At 44.9% G+C, this 17,178-nt stretch overlaps 1 protein-coding gene across 1 annotated transcript in view; it reads right to left on the minus strand.

Annotated features, from left to right (window-relative positions):
• Positions 1 to 1,091: 1,091 nt before the first annotated feature.
• Positions 1,092 to 17,178, minus strand: part of LOC122921383 — an 81,205-nt gene continuing 65,118 nt past the window's right edge. The window contains exons 17-20 of the mRNA XM_044271360.1: positions 12,957 to 13,223; positions 7,908 to 8,189; positions 2,367 to 2,624; positions 1,092 to 2,123 (exon numbers count right to left, since the gene is read on the minus strand). Coding sequence (XP_044127295.1) covers positions 1,975 to 2,123; positions 2,367 to 2,624; positions 7,908 to 8,189; positions 12,957 to 13,223 — 956 coding nt within the window. The 3' untranslated portion in view covers positions 1,092 to 1,974. The remainder of the gene's footprint in view (positions 2,124 to 2,366; positions 2,625 to 7,907; positions 8,190 to 12,956; positions 13,224 to 17,178) is intronic.

A 17,178-nucleotide genomic window follows, 5' to 3' on the forward strand; every position in this document is an offset into this window, starting at 1 on the left:
AGTCTGAGGGTCCAGAGTGGGAGAATCCTTTGAAGGGTCCCCAGACCTCCTGGGAGAAGGGGAAACCTGACCCCTAGATACTGGGTCCTGAGTGGGGTTAAGCCTGGGGGACCGGGAGCGAGAGTGGTGGGACATAGTGAGAGGGTTAATCACCCTGATGAGTACAATATACTGTAGAACAAGGGGGCACCGAAGTGGCACAGGAGCAAAGAACAACACAAGACCGGCGCTGCAGGAGCTGACTGTGGCACGGATCAGCGGAAGCAGTCACCAGCCGTACGAAGTCCCGCGAGATCTTGGCGGCAAACGCCACACGCCGAGATCTCGCGAGAAACCAGTCAGGGGAGAAGAGAGGAGCTGGCTGGAAACGGCGCGCAAGATGGCGCCGCCTCCCTGCAGCAGCGCGGACACACAGGAGCAGGAGGAGGTCCGGAAGCGCAGTGAGTATGACGCTTCAAGGAACCCCCACCGGAGACATGAGGAGCAAAACCGCTCACCCCCCCCCCCCCACACCAGAGCCGAGCGCAGCTCCCGCTGCAGGGAAGAGAGGAAGGGGGGAACAACTATAAGAAAATATAAGATAGGCAATAAGAGGGAAAGAATACCTATAAAAGTAGGCAGTACAGAAATACAATTAATATATAAAAATACAATAAAAATACAACAAATACAATAATAATGCCCTAAGGGAACACTAAAAGGGAACACCTCAGGGACAGAAATGAGCTGCTAAGGACAGGTGTAATACTTAACTGGAGCAGCAAAGAAAGAGGACTATCCCAGTGCGACCGTGGTTTATATGGACACTGGGAGGGAGTGGGTGGGCTTGTTGCCATAGTTACTGCATATTTTAAGTGTTTTGTCTTTGCTGCTATAGAAAAAGTAAAGAAAGAGAGATGCAATAGGAGCCTCCGTGTCCTGGAATAAAATTGCTTGGTCACTAGGGTGCAAAAGAGGCTGGTTACTAAGGGGTTAAATGGTGTACAAGGACTAATTACTTTTCTTAATTTCTGTAAAATCTTGAGCATTAATTTGGATTTCAATATTATTTTTGGGGCAGAGTGGGCACATTATAAAACTACACAACGTAACGCTGTCATGAGTTCTTTATTTATGTCATACAGTATTCCACGAATTATGCTATTGATACTATTTGTTTACGGCATAATGCTGTACATGGAGCTCACATACCGAGCTTACTCTATAGACGACGGGTGCAAGCTGTATGATGACTCTGATCTCATTCATTTAACCCCTCAGATGCTGCTGTCAATAATGATTGTGTCATCTGTGGGGTTAGACAGAAGGAGGGGGGTTCCTCCGGTCCCCCGATCGGAGCTCTCACGGCAAAATCATGGGGTTCCAATCATTTACCATGACAAGCTGGGGTCTTGTGAAGGCTCCCAGTGCTGTTATACTGAGCTGCCTGAAAAAGACGGCCAGACAGGCAGCCTGTGAAAACTCCATAGCATTCTTTTGTGGTCTATGAGACAAGTAAACAAAAGATTGCATGTTGATGTCCCCTAAGGGGACTAAAAATGACAGTAAGAAAAAAGTTTATAGAAAAACAAATATTTTAAAAAAAAATCATCCCCTTTCACAATTTTATATATAAAAATAAACATAACAAGCATCCTCACATCCAAAAATGTTAACTATTAAAGGGGTTTTCTGGAATTTTATCCTCTGGATAGACCATCAGTATCTGATTGGTGGGGGTCCAACAGATCAGCTGTGTGAGAAAGTATCGGCACTCGCAGTAGAGCCACGGCCTTCTCCGGCTTTCCTAGGACATGTGATGTCACGTTCACTGGTCACATGGCCTAGGTGCGGCTCAGCCCCATTGAAGAGAAAAGGGCTGAGCTCCGATACCAAGCACAGTCTTCTTTCTGCTTTATAGTAGAATAAGAAAATAACTTTGAGAACAGAGAGTCACTTTCCTCCCATAGGGCACACTTAATGGAATAAATGTCTTCAGCATCTACCGGGGGGTTGTATGACTTCACTCTTTACGTGATGAATAAAGACACAGCAGGTGATGAATAACACAACGCCGGATAACACCCAACGTATCATATGTAATGTACCGAGATCCTTTTGGTTTTGTCTTGTCAAGGAAGAATCTGAAAAATAGGAAACGATTTAGTTTGGTTTTAATTGACAATTATAAGAGATGATAATATGAGTTTAGGCCTTTGTCTTCAGCGTCATGGTCCTCAGAGCCTTACACTTAGCAGTCACCAGGATTTTCAGCTCACAGTTAAGATGGCTGAAGCCCGTGTCTGACACTTCAAGTAGACAAAGATATATCTGCCTTATATTAGTATCACCCACAATGAATGACACCAGTGTGGACATAGAATTACCTCTCCTGCAGAATTCCCCGGGGATCACAGTCTTGGAGACATTACTGACAGGGTTACGTGCGGTGCAGGTATAGGTGAGGTTCACATCACTGGGAGGTACATACAGGACACCTCCGGTCACATTTATATGACCGCTCTGTGCAGTACTCCATGTTATAGTCACATCTCGTTTGTCCACGACGCACAACAAACCTAGTGCACAAGTATCATTCCTGGTGAGGCTGTGGTTGATCTTGATGTCTCCAGATGATAAACTCTCTATATAAAAGATATATAAATACACATTATAGTACTTCTGTACAGTAAGTAGGACTGCCATACTAAACATATAAATGGCACTGCTATGCTGCACACATAAGTAGCACTGCCATAAATATGTATAGATTCAGTGGTAGTGTTTCTAATTTGTGAAGACATCTAAGACTGGCCAAACACAAGATATAGCTGTTGGCTACCCAACCACTTGTTCATCTGCTATGATGGGCTCAGCCAAGTGCATATGGATGTAGCAAACATTAACTTAACATTAAGATTTCATTCATACACAGCATTTTTTGGAAAAATGCCATTGCAGTTTTTCATGTAGTTTTTCTGAGCTAAAGCCAGAAATGTATCCAGCAGGAAGGAGAAGTTCAGGGAGCCCCTGAGGACCCCAGAGGATGGGCATGGTAGTGGCCCTGATAAGATGTTGTGTCTTGATGTACACCCTCAGGCCATTGCTCCCTGCAGTGGAAAGGTGATTTGAAGAATCAGGCCAGAAGTATAAGTAACAAAGTATCTCAGTGCCAAATATAACTTGTGGTATACCCAGCAGTATGTACAAAGTGAAATTTCTGTACCCCAGATGATGGGACATGATGGTTGCTAAAATGGCAATTAGTACACCTCAGTTGTACTTTCTTGATGATAACTCTCTCTCTCTCTCACACACTTCTGGCTAGCAGCAATATGCTGGCACTTGTGGATATAAGTGTCTACTCTGTAATGCAGGCTTGGAGTTAGTCTGGCCTGGATGTAATCTAGGTGGTGGGTGTCTGAACTGTATGCCTTCACCTGCAGCAGAGGCTGTAAAGCTTTAGTTGCTGTTAACATGCTGTAGCTTCTCAGATAGAAGTGGTTCTTCTAATCTCTTTGGAATAGTGGTCTGAACAAGGTCCCTTAGAGTAGGAATTCAAGCATGTGCTTCCTTTCTCCACACTAACTAGATTAGGACTCCCCCTCCTGGCAGGAAATAGGATCAGCCCACTCCTACCAAGAAGGGAGGAACTGGGTGATTAAACCTGTCCCTGCCAACCATACCTCTCATGCTGGTGTACTGGGTGTAACAAGGCATAAATGTGTAACATGGCAAAGCAATTGCAGATACCCCCAGGTCTGGGGTATTGTAGAAGTATGAGTATTTCCTTTATATTCCCCATTCCTTCTGAATCCAGTTCTAGCTTTGACAAAAAAAAAATGAATGAAAAATTGCCACAAAAACTGCATTTTAAAAGAAAAAATACACTTCCCATATTAAATGCAGAACTGTAGCAAATCTTAACCTGATTTTTTCAAGGACTCTTGTTGTGGTGTAAAATTAACGTGTAATCCATCTCTAGGGTTATGTTACACTTTCCTCAAAACTAAGGGGGTAATTTATCAACCTGGTGTGAAGTGGAACCCATAGCAACCAATCAGATTCCGCCTTTCATTTGGGACAGCTAAATTCTTTCATGCTCCAGGTACTGGAAGAGGTCCTTCGAGAAACACTAGGTAATAGTGACCACAATATAATTATATTCCCCTAAACTAAAAGAAGCAAACTCTGTCCGGCAGAGCAAAGACACTGAATTTAAAAAAAGGCTAATTTCCCTGGGTTGAGATATATTTTTTAAATTTTTTTGGGGGGGAAGAGCAAGCAAATGAAAAAACCTGCAATTTAACATTTTTTTTTACATGTTTATGCAGTTTAGCACTCTGTGTCAATAATATGCTAACTTTATTGTAAAGGTCATTATGAAGATAAGACATAAAGCAGATATAAATTTCATATTACTTTTGCACAAGAAAGTCACTTTTTTTTAATAACTTTTTGTTTTGTTTCATCGCTTTTCAAAAGCAATACCTTTTTTATTATTATTATTCCATCAACAGAGTTCAGTGAGAACTTTTGTGCTGGACTAATTCTTATTGGAATCTTTCAGGGATACACATCTGAGTTTTTAATAACTTCTTACTCTTTTTTTGGGGGGGGGGGGGGAACCAAAATGGAAGCTAATTGTTCTTCTTCTTTTATTTTTTTTATGGTGCTTCCTACCATGCAAGATAAAGGAGTTGTTGTTATGTAGTATGAGTCATTACAAAAATGGCAAGGTCAATTATGTGTATTTTTTTTTTTTACTCCTTTAAATTTTTTCAAAAATAAAAGCGTGTAATGGAAAAATGGGTTTCTAATTAAAACTATTTTAAAAAATGTTGCTAGGTTTTATGTGAGGTCTTTTCTATTCACATTTTTTTAGCCCCACTAGGGGATTTAGCCGTGCAATCCTTTGGCCGCTTCAGTATTCCTGCAATCCTTCTCTACTGTTATGTGTTATGTCTGTCAGTGTATGGCTAACTAATGACTATTAGGTCCTGCCTAACGCAGAGTCTTATTAGGCTCCGATACATGGCAAACAATGGGTGCCATTGGTAAGCTTATGGCTGCCACATCCGCACTTCGCCATCCTATGTTTGTATTGCAGGGGTGCTGATGGGCTGACAGAGGGAGCTGCCTGTAAAACCCCTTAGATGCTACTGTCAGTATAGACGTCTGCAGCTAAGAAGCTAAATGGCCAGGACTGTGGTTAACTCTGATCCCAGCAGTTATAGAAGGGAGACGTTGCAGGAGAAGCGTTTGCTATTAATTAGCATCAAACTCAGATCCCTGAGCTTGAGAAAAGCATTAAAAGGATCCACCAACGTCCTGTCCTAGAATGTGAGTAGGTCTGGGTGCCACCAGTTGCAGAGCTGTCTAGCGGTCTGAGGGGTCGGGGCCTCCTTACACATTACGCTCTGGCACTTGCATATGCTGTCAGGTTGTTTGGTCAGGATGACCTATCATAGGCAGGATGACATCATTACCATCTATTGTAGATTAGTGTAGTGACCCCCCTTCCCACTACCCTAGACAGCTCTGCAAGTGATGACACCCGGAGCTGCTCACATTCTAGGACACGATGCAGGCGGCCACTTTAAACTGTTCCCAGAGACTCCTTTAATGACCTGTTTCTTTTGTCTAAGCATCGCTTGGGATAATAGGTAGGCAGTTACCACAGGACTGGTCAGTCACTATATTTGGCTTCTGAGATATAACTAGAGTGTGGAATGGAGGATGATACTAATCTTACATCTTTTTGATGGCATTATTTTTATCTATTTTTACATTTTGGTTGTAGACCCTCCAGATTATTTCTATGGTGAATACCACTGGACCGCCAGGAATGTTGCATTACCATCATCATGTGAGCACAGTACATTAGACCTGCGATCACATAGGAACTGACTGTATCATAAAACGCTACGATGCAATTAGTTCAGGTCAAGGAAGTCGCGGTCAGTCCAGAAGATGTGGCCAAGACATGTGAATCAGTCCAAAAACATTTGTTATCAGTCCTGCCATTACTCATGCCCCTCACCATCATATTGTGCAATGCCCAAGGAGGATCCCCAGGGTATTTCTAGTATACTCAGTTATATGCCACCCTAAACCACCATGATGGTATTAATCTGAACCAGTAGGGATGATGGCATTAACTGCACTTATACACTAGAACACTAGTGATACTGACATTGACTTCACTGATACACCAGACCACCAGTGATCCTGACATTAACTTCACTGATACAGTAGACCACCAGTGATCCTGACATTAACTTCACTGATACACCAGACCACCAGTGATCCTGACATTAACTTCACCGATACACCAGACCACCAGTGATCCTGACATTAACCACATTGATACACCAGACCACCAGAGATGCTGACATTAACCACACTAACACACTAGACCACCAGTGATCCTGACATTAACTTCACTGATACACTAGACCACCAGTGACCCCGACATTAACCAAACCAATACAGTAGACCACCAGTGACCCCGACATTAACCAAACTGATACACCAGACCACCAGAGATGCTGACATTAACCACACTAACACTCTAGACCACCAGTGATGCTGACATTAATAACACTGATACATTAGATTATCAGTGATGCTGACATTAACCATTTTACTAGATTAGTAACCTTAAACCTGTGAGGATGATTTTATTTCCATCTCATACTACCAGCACATTTCAGTATTTATTATTCATCTGCCACCAGCTGTCAGAACACCACGTGCTAGGTTTTCGTGGCTGTCAATATTCTGTTTGTTTAGCAATAGTAAAGCTCTTGCATGTGTTGTCCACTTCCCATGGCACCTGTGCTCACCTAGGTTAAATGTATGAGTGCATCTTAAATGCAGAAGCCTAGAATTTTGTCATATTAAAGGGCCCATAAAATTTTTTTGGGGCCATGATGCCAGTTACATGTAGTGCTCCATAGTGACTAGAAATCAGTCGCACCCATCCTTTTAGATCAGATGATGAACAGCTTTACAACCTGCATCAAGTTTTTCGATCATTTCATCTTCCTTAGAACTCATGCATTTTATGATGAAGGAAAAGAAAGTAGTCCTTATGTGGTCTCTGATGTATCATGACTTTGTAGAGTAATTACAACATCTCGTTCTTGTGTTACATCAACAGTTTCCGAGGTGAGACCTCATGGGTGGTTCCATACTGAATAGCGTGAAGTTTTGATTTATTTTACATGTGGAATGCTTACCTTTTACCAATATTTTAGACCAATTACTGATCTTCCTTGTAGGGTGTGTTAAGGATTTTACTTCGCAGGTATAATTTTTAACGGACGTTTATTTCACTGATGGCTTTCTGAGAGACGGACGTTAAAAATGGACCCATGCAATTGTATAGGGGCAGTTTGTCAGTTTAACCTCTTAAGGACGGGTACGCCCTGATGTCTGAGTCCTTAAGGACACATTCAGCAGATGCTCTGTGACAATACTGAGGGGGGCCCTGTGACCCCCCCCCCTTTTCGGCGATCGCAGCAAACCGCAGGTCTATTCAGACCTGCGGTTTGCTGCGTTTCCGGGTCATTCGGGTCTTCGATAACCCGGAATAGGATGGTGATCGGTGGTGTGATAATACACCACCAATCAGCATCCTTAGATCGCATTTCCCCTACCATCTGTCCATCTCTGTAGAAAGCAAACTGCACTTCTGGGGGTTTTGTGTTGATGAAGAGTTGTGTGACAGGTCAGGGTCAAGGCATCTCCTTCGAAAAATTCATTGTTCACTTTTATATTTGGATGTGAGAATAGCTCTAAATATGAAAGAGATGGAAAATACATTACATAGAGTGATTTTACACTTTCAACAACACTGAATTCATTCATGGTCCAGAAAAGAGAAGAAGATATCAGATAATAGAACCGGTATTCATACTCGCCCTGTATCTGGATTGGTTCCTCTGCACTTTTCTTCCTCACTCTTCCATCTGTGGTTTGCACTTCACATGAATAGTTCCCAGAATGCTCCAGCTGTACCATGGAGACTTCATAGATGTCCTTGTCACCAAATCCCTGAACAATTTGTCCTTCTCTGTAGAAAGCAAACTGTATTTGTGTGTTTTGTCTGGGAGGATGGAGACTTGTCTCACATTTTAGGGTCATGTTATTCTTCTTAAAAACGGGATGTGGGGTCACTTTTATGGTCGGAGTTGTGAACAGCTCTAGAAAAAAAACTAAGTGTTAACGATATAATATTAGGGTGATTTGCACTGGTAGACTACATTTCATAGACACGAGTAGCATTTTGACATTACAGCAACATTGGAGAATGTAGAGAAGACTATGCATTTCCTCCGGGTACAAAACATTTCTCAAAAATTTTTCCCAAAAATTCTAATTCGGGCTGTCCTAAATCACAATCCGATTTTACTAACACATGTGAAATAGAGAAGACGGAAAGGGCTTGAAGGGTTTCTACCATCAGAATTTCTGTTGTGTAGTTCTGACATTAGCGATGTGCTAATGTCAGCACTACATAGCAGTGTGTTTTTTACATTTCTCCCTGCGGCCGTTTTGCTAAAATACACACTTTTACAATATGCTAATGAGCCTATAGGTGCTATGTGGGCGTAGATTCAGCACCTAGAGGCTCGAAAAACTAACCATGTCGCCCAGGTCCTCCGTTCTGCCCGCCCCGCTCCTCTTGATTGATGTCCGCTACTCTTGATTGATGCATCGTTGAGGAAATCCCGCGCCTGCGCCGTTCACTTCTTTATTCGCTGCAGGCGCAGTGAGTGAAGGCCGTGCTCCTGGTTCCGGCTTCCTCACTGCACCTGCGCCGACTACGTCACAGTGAGAAAACTGGCACCAGGAGCACGGCCTTCACTCACTGCGCCTGCAGCGAATAAAGAAGTGAACGGCGCAGGCGCGGGATTTCCTCAACGATGCATCAATCAAGAGTAGCGGACATCAATCAAGAGGAGCGGGGCGGGCAGAACAGAGGACCTGGGCGGGATACATGGTTAGTTTTTCGAGCCTCTAGGTGCTGAATCTACGCCCGCATAGCACCTAGAGGCTCATTAGCATATTGTAAAAGTGCGTATTTCAGCAGAACGGCCGCAGGGAGAAATGTTAAAAACACACTGCTATGTACTGCTGACATTGGCACATCGCTAATGTCAGAACTACATAACAGAAACTCTGATGGTAGAAACCCTTTAAGGTACAGCCACACAATCAGGTTTTCTGGTGCAGTTTTGGAAACCAAAACCATGAGCAGATTAAAACAAAATTATGGAGAAGTAGTATCTGTTATTTATGCTCTCCCCCCCCCCCCCCCTTATGATCCACTCCTGATTTTGGCTTCCAAAAATGCACCAAGAAACCTGACCATGTGGCTATACCCTAAGCGTGAGATCGGCAGGGGAGCGACTCCCGGGACCCTCACCAATCTGCTGTACAACGACGCCACAGCACTCCATGAATGCTTATGCCTCTTCCTAGGCCCTGTGACCCCACTTTCATCTGTCACGTGATTCAGGTGCAGCTCAGTCCAGTTTAAGTGAATGGGGCTGAGCTGCAATACCAAGCACAGCCACTATTGAACAGTCGGCACTGTACTTGGCAAGGCTGCAGCACTCCCAAAGTTCTGGCAAGCATTACAGTGATTGGTGAGGGTGCCAGGATTCAGACCCCTGCAAATCTGAAATTGATGACTTAGCCTGATGATTAGCCATCAATTTGAAAATCTTGGATAGCCCCTTTAATGGCCATGCAAGATTATTTGGCAAATGACACAGTCATTAACAAACTTCAAGGAGTTGTCGCTTTCTGTGCAGCACGGCTGCTTTTGGCTCCATTGGGGTGTGGATTTTAAATATGCCGCATGTCAGTATACCCTTGGGAAACTGTACTTTCCAAGGATTTCACCTTTTAAAATGCAAAAACTAGAAAATGTTAGGAGATCCGCTGCAGATTCACTACATGTGGACACATCCTAACTCTTGACCCGGCATAGTTTTATCGTCCCAGGTGCTGTAACCTAAACATGACAAAAAGTGAAGCCTGCACCAAAATCTAGAAGAAATATGCACCATATATAGCATCAAGTGCTATACTGATGGTACTAGCCTGTGCCAGTCACTTCACTGGTTGCCCATCCACCACAGAATACAGTTCAAACTTCACCTCCATACATCTCCTCCCTCATTACCATCTGCCACCCTACTCGTGCTCTCCACAGTCTGCACCTCCATACATCTCCTCCCTCATTTCCATCTACCACCCTACTCGTGCTCTCCACAGTCTGCACCTCCATACATCTCCTCCCTCATTACCATCCACCACCCTACCTGAGCTCTCCACAATGCTGCACCTCCATACATCTCTTCCCTCATTACCATCCACCACCCTACCTGAGCTCTCCACAATGCTGCACCTCCATACATCTCCTCCCTCATTAACGTCTACCACCCTACCTGTGCTCTCCAGTGCTGCACCTTCATACATCTCTTCCCTCATTACCGTCTACCACCCTACTCGTGCTCTCCACAGTGCTGAATCTTAATTGATTTACATATATCTCCCTAACACATGTTGGGACTGAAATTACATTTATTATTTACAATTGGCCACTAGGACCATCAGTGTCCCTAGATTGACACGTGTTATTAGTCCTCCACAGTGCTGCACCTCCATACATCTCCTCCCTCATTAACATCTACCACCCTACTCGTGCTCTCCACAGTGCTTCACCTCCATACATCTCCTCCCTCATTACCATCTGCCACCCTACTCGTGCTCTCCACAGTCTGCACCTCCATACATCTCCTCCCTCATTACCATCCACCACCCTACCTGAGCTCTCCACAATGCTGCACCTCCATACATCTCTTCCCTCATTACCATCCACCACCCTACCTGAGCTCTCCACAATGCTGCACCTCCATACATCTCCTCCCTCATTAACGTCTACCACCCTACTCGTGCTCTCCACAGTGCTGCACCTCCATACATCTCCTCCCTCATTAACGTCTACCACCCTACTCGTGCTCTCCACAGTGCTGCACCTCCATACGTCTCCTCCCTCATTAACGTCTACCACCCTACTCGTGCTCTCCACAGTGCTGCACCTCCATACATCTCCTCCCTCATTAACGTCTACCACCCTACTCGTGCTCTCCACAGTGCTGCACCTCCATACATCTTCTCCCTCATTAACATCCCCCACCCTACTCGTGCTCTCCACAGTGCTGCACCTCCATACATCTCCTCCCTCATTTCCATCTACCACCCTACTCGTGCTCTCCACAGTGCTGCACCTCCATACATCTTCTCCCTCATTAACGTCTACCACCCTACTCGTGCTCTTCACAGTGCTGCACCTCCATACATCTCCTCCCTCATTAACGTCTACCACCCTACTCGTGCTCTCCACAGTGCTGCACCTCCATACATCTCCTCCCTCATTTCCATCTACCACCCTACTCGTGCTCTCCACAGTGCTGCACCTCCATACATCTCCTCCCTCATTTCCATCTACCACCCTACTCGTGCTCTCCACAGTGCTGCACCTCCATACGTCTCCTCCCTCATTAACGTCTACCACCCTACGCGTGCTCTTCACAGTGCTGCACCTCCATACATCTCCTCCCTCATTACCATCTATCACCCTATTCGTGCTCTCTGTTCTGCCAGTGAGCTAAGATTAAAATCCACCATAATTCGTAACTCTCACTCCCGTCTTCAAGACTTTTCTCGAGCTGCACCTACTCTCTGGAATGCTCTGCCCCGGGATATCAGGTCAATTCCCAACTTCCCTACCTTCAAACGTGCCATAAAAACACATCTTTTCAGCCAGGCTAAGGGCTCTTTCACACTTGCGTTCTTTTCTTCCAGCATAGAGTTCCGTCGTCGGGGCTCTATGCCGGAAGAATCCTGATCAGTTTTATCCTAATGCATTCTGAATGGAGAGAAATCCGTTCAGGATGCATCAGGATGTCTTCAGTTCAGGACTGGAACGTTTTTTGGCCGGAGAAAATACCGCAGCATGCTGCGCTTTTTGCTCCAGCCAAAAATCCTGAACACTTGCCGCAAGGCCGGATCCGGAATGAATGCCCATTGAAAGGCATTAATCCGGATACGGCCTTAAGCTAAACGTCATTTCGGCGCATTGCCGGATCCGACGTTTAGCTTTTTCTGAATGGTTACCATGGCTGCCGGGACGCTAAAGTCCTGGCAGCCATGGTAAAGTGTAGTGGGGAGCGGGGGAGCAGTATACTTACCGTCCGTGCGGCTCCGGGGGCGCTTCAGAGTGACGTCAGGGCGCCCCACGCGCATGGATGACGTGATTGCATGGCACGTCATCCATGCGCATGGGGCGCTCTGACGTCATTCTGGAGCGCCCGGGGAGCCGCACGGACTGTAAGTATACCGCTCCCCGGCTCCCCACTACTACTATGGCAAAAAGGACTTTAATAGCGTCCTGGGTGCCATAGTAACACTGAAAGCATTTTGAAGACGGATCCGTCTTCAAATGCTTTCAGTTCACTTGCGTTTTTCCGGATCCGGCGTGTAATTCCGGCAAATGGAGTACACGCCGGATCCGGACAACGCAAGTGTGAAAGAGGCCTTCTCAAGCTTTCTAAAATGACTCAGTACAAAAATGGCTTGACTACTACATATCACAATCAACTACCTTATGTGTCACTCCCACTTCATCATAGATTGTAAGCTCTTGCGAGCAAGGCCCTCACTCCTAGTGCTGTGTATTAGCCAGTTATGTTGTGATGTATTTTGTTTCCTCCATGAACCCCTGACTTTGCAAAGCGCTGCAGAATATGGTGGTGCTATATAAATGAAGATTATTATTATTATTGGATAGAAAAGTCACCACAAATGTGGCTAATCTGATCTCAACCTGACACAGCAGTGAATCGTCAGGATACATGTTACTCCAATTGTGTTGTGCACATCCTGCCTGGATTTACCTTCTACAGATACAGAAGCTTCAGCTGCATATATAGACCATGCAGACAATGGACGATAATAGACTTCTTTTGTACATTTGTATTTCCCGGCACTTGTCCTGTCTACATTACTAATATGAAATTCCTCATCATCGCTCCCGTCTGTAATGACTTTGTTCTCTTTGTAAAACGTTGTCTGTCCTCCTCTATATCCAGGATAGTGGTGACATCGTAACGTCATCTCATCTCCTTCATAGACATATAGAGGGGTCTGCAGGATGAGCCAATCTGTAATACACAATGAGATAAGACAAGGGGACGTGTATGACCTCTTATCAGTCCTGTTACCTGCTGTGTATAAGACGAGGGGACGTGTATGATCTCTTATCAGTCCTGTTACCTGCTGTGTATAAGACGAGGGGACGTGTATGACCTCTTATCAGCCTGTTACCTGCTGTGTATAAGACGAGGGGACGTGTATGATCTCTTATCAGTCCTGTTACCTGCTGTGTATAAGACGAGGGGACGTGTATGACCTCTTATCAGTCCTGTTACCTGCTGTGTATAAGACGAGGGGACGTGTATGACCTCTTATCAGTCCTGTTACCTGCTGTGTATAAGACGAGGGGACATGTATGATCTCTTATCAGTCCTGTTACCTGCTGTGTATAAGACGAGGGGACGTGTATGATCTCTTATCAGTCCTGTTACCTGCTGTGTATAAGACGAGGGGACGTGTATGATCTCTTATCAGTCCTGTTACCTGCTGTGTATAAGACGAGGGGACGTATATGATCTCTTATCAGTCCTGTTACCTGCTGTGTATAAGACGAGGGGACATGTGTGATCTCTTATCAGTCCTGCTACCTGCTGTGTATAAGACGAGGGGACGTGTATGACCTCTTATCAGTCCTGTTACCTGCTGTGTATAAGACGAGGGGACGTGTATGATCTCTTATCAGTCCTGTTACCTGCTGTGTATAAGACGAGGGGACGTGTATGATCTCTTATCAGTCCTGTTACCTGCTGTGTATAAGACGAGGGGACGTGTATGATCTCTTATCAGTCCTGTTACCTGCTGTGTATAAGACGAGGGGACGTGTATGATCTCTTATCAGTCCTGTTACCTGCTGTGTATAAGACGATAGGACGTGTATGACCTCTTATCAGTCCTGTTACCTGCTGTGTATAAGACGAGAGGACGTGTATGATCTCTTATCAGTCCTGTTACCTGCTGTGTATAAGACGAGAGGACGTGTATGATCTCTTATCAGTCCTATTACCTGCTGTGTATAAGACGAGGGGACGTGTATGATCTCTTATCAGTCCTGTTCCCTGCTGTGTATAAGACGAGGGGACGTGTATGATCTCTTATCAGTCCTGTTACCTGCTGTGTATAAGACGAGGGGACATGTATGATCTCTTATCAGTCCTGTTACCTGCTGTGTATAAGACGATAGGACGTGTATGACCTCTTATCAGTCCTGTTACCTGCTGTGTATAAGACGAGAGGACGTGTATGATCTCTTATCAGTCCTGTTACCTGCTGTGTATAAGACGAGAGGACGTGTATGATCTCTTATCAGTCCTATTACCTGCTGTGTATAAGACGAGGGGACGTGTATGATCTCTTATCAGTCCTGTTCCCTGCTGTGTATAAGACGAGGGGACGTGTATGATCTCTTATCAGTCCTGTTACCTGCTGTGTATAAGACGAGGGGACGTGTATGATCTCTTATCAGTCCTGTTACCTGCTGTGTATAATACGAGGGGACGTGTGTGATCTCTTATCAGTCCTGTTACCTGCTGTGTATAAGACGAGGGGACGTGTGTGATCTCTTATCAGTCCTGTTACCTGCTGTGTATAAGACGAGGGGACGTGTATGATCTCTTATCAGTCCTGTTACCTGCTGTGTATAAGACGAGGGGACGTGTATGATCTCTTATCAGTCCTGTTACCTGCTGTGTATAAGACGAGGGGTCGTGTATGATCTCTTATCAGTCCTGTTACCTGCTGTGTATAAGACGAGGGGACGTGTATGACCTCTTATCAGTCCTGTTACCTGCTGTGTATAAGACGAGGGGACGTGTGTGATCTCTTATCAGTCCTGTTACCTGCTGTGTATAATACGAGGGGACGTGTGTGATCTCTTATCAGTCCTGTTACCTGCTGTGTATAAGACGAGGGGACGTGTGTGATCTCTTATCAGTCCTGTTACCTGCTGTGTATAAGACTAGGGGACGTGTATGATCTCTTATCAGTCCTGTTACCTGCTGTGTATAAGACGAGGGGACGTGTATGATCTCTTATCAGTCCTGTTACCTGCTGTGTATAAGACGAAGGGACGTGTATGATCTCTTATCAGTTCTGTTACCTGCTGTGTATAAGACGAGGGGACGTGTATGATCTCTAATCAGTCCTGTTACCTGCTGTGTATAAGACGAGGAGACGTGTATGATCTCTTATCAGTCCTGTTACCTGCTGTGTATAAGACGAGGGGACGTGTATGATCTCTTATCAGTCCTGTTACCTGCTGTGTATAAGACGAGGGGACGTGTATGATCTCTTATCAGTCCTGTTACCTGCTGTGTATAAGACGAGGGGACGTGTATGATTTCTTATCAGTCCTGTTACCTGCTGTGTATAAGACGAGGGGACGTGTATGATCTCTTATCAGTCCTGTTACCTGCTGTGTATAAGACGAGGGGACGTGTATGATCTCTTATCAGTCCTGTTACCTGCTGTGTATAAGACGAGGGGACGTGTATGACCTCTTATCAGTCCTGCTACCTGCTGTGTATAAGACGAGGGGACGTGTATGATCTCTTATCAGTCCTGTTACCTGCTGTGTATAAGACGAGGAGACGTGTATGATCTCTTATCAGTCCTGTTACCTGCTGTGTATAAGACGAGAGGACGTGTATGACCTCTTATCAGTCCTGTTACCTGCTGTGTATAAGACGAGGGGACGTGTATTACCTCTTATCAGTCCTGTTACCTGCTGTGTATAAGACGAGGGGACGTGTATGATCTCTTATCAGTCCTGTTACCTGCTGTGTATAAGACGAGGGGACGTGTATGATCTCTTATCAGTCCTGTTACCTGCTGTGTATAAGACGAGGGGACGTGTATGATCTCTTATCAGTCCTGTTACCTGCTGTGTATAAGACGAGGGGACGTGTATGATCTCTTATCAGTCCTGTTACCTGCTGTGTATAAGACGAGGGGACATGTATGACCTCTTATCAGTCCTGTTACCTGCTGTGTATAAGACGAGGAGACGTGTATGATCTCTTATCAGTCCTGTTACCTGCTGTGTATAAGACGAGGGGACGTGTATGATCTCTTATCAGTCCTGTTATCTGCTGTGTATAAGACGAGGGGTCGTGTATGATCTCTTCTCAGTCCTGTTACCTGCTGTGTATAAGACGAGGGGACGTGTATGATCTCTTATCAGTCCTGTTACCTGCTGTGTATAAGACGAGGGGACGTGTATGATCTCTTATCAGTCCTGTTACCTGCTGTGTATAAGACGAGGGGACGTGTATGATCTCTTATCAGTCCTGTTACCTGCTGTGTATAAGACGAGGGGACGTGTATGATCTCTTATCAGTCCTGTTATCTGCTGTGTATAAGACGAGGGGTCGTGTGTGATCTCTTATCAGTCCTGTTACCTGCTGTGTATAAGACGAGGGGTCGTGTATGATCTCTTATCAGTCCTGTTACCTGCTGTGTATAAGACGAGGGGACGTGTATGATCTCTTATCAGTCCTGTTACCTGCTGTGTATAAGACGAGGGGACGTGTATGATCTCTTATCAGTCCTGTTACCTGCTGTGTATAAGACGAGGGGACATGTATGATCTCTTATCAGTCCTGTTACCTGCTGTGTGGGCAGCAATCCCAGGAGGGGGAAAGTAGTTGTGATAGTGGCAAAGATGAAGGTGGTATCTTTTTTGGTGGCAGTCCATAATGGAAAATGGAAGTAAAGTCAATGACCAAGCCCGTTTGGATACAATACATAAAGTCTCTCTTTGCTGAATAGATGATGGGAGTTGCAGTACATATAGCAGCAATAGGCACAGTTCTGAGGTATATTCCAGAGTAAGCTTTTCCCAATAACTGTGTATAGGCAGTGAAAATACTAGAAATCCTCCCACAGCCTCTCTCTCTATAGTTCAACCTTCCCAAATAACCACAGGTGTGCAATTTTCATTAACACTTTCTGCAATGCCCAGTCTGC

The sequence above is a fragment of the Bufo gargarizans genome, chromosome 11 (genome assembly GCF_014858855.1).
Source record: "Bufo gargarizans isolate SCDJY-AF-19 chromosome 11, ASM1485885v1, whole genome shotgun sequence".
NCBI lineage: Eukaryota > Metazoa > Chordata > Amphibia > Anura > Bufonidae > Bufo > Bufo gargarizans.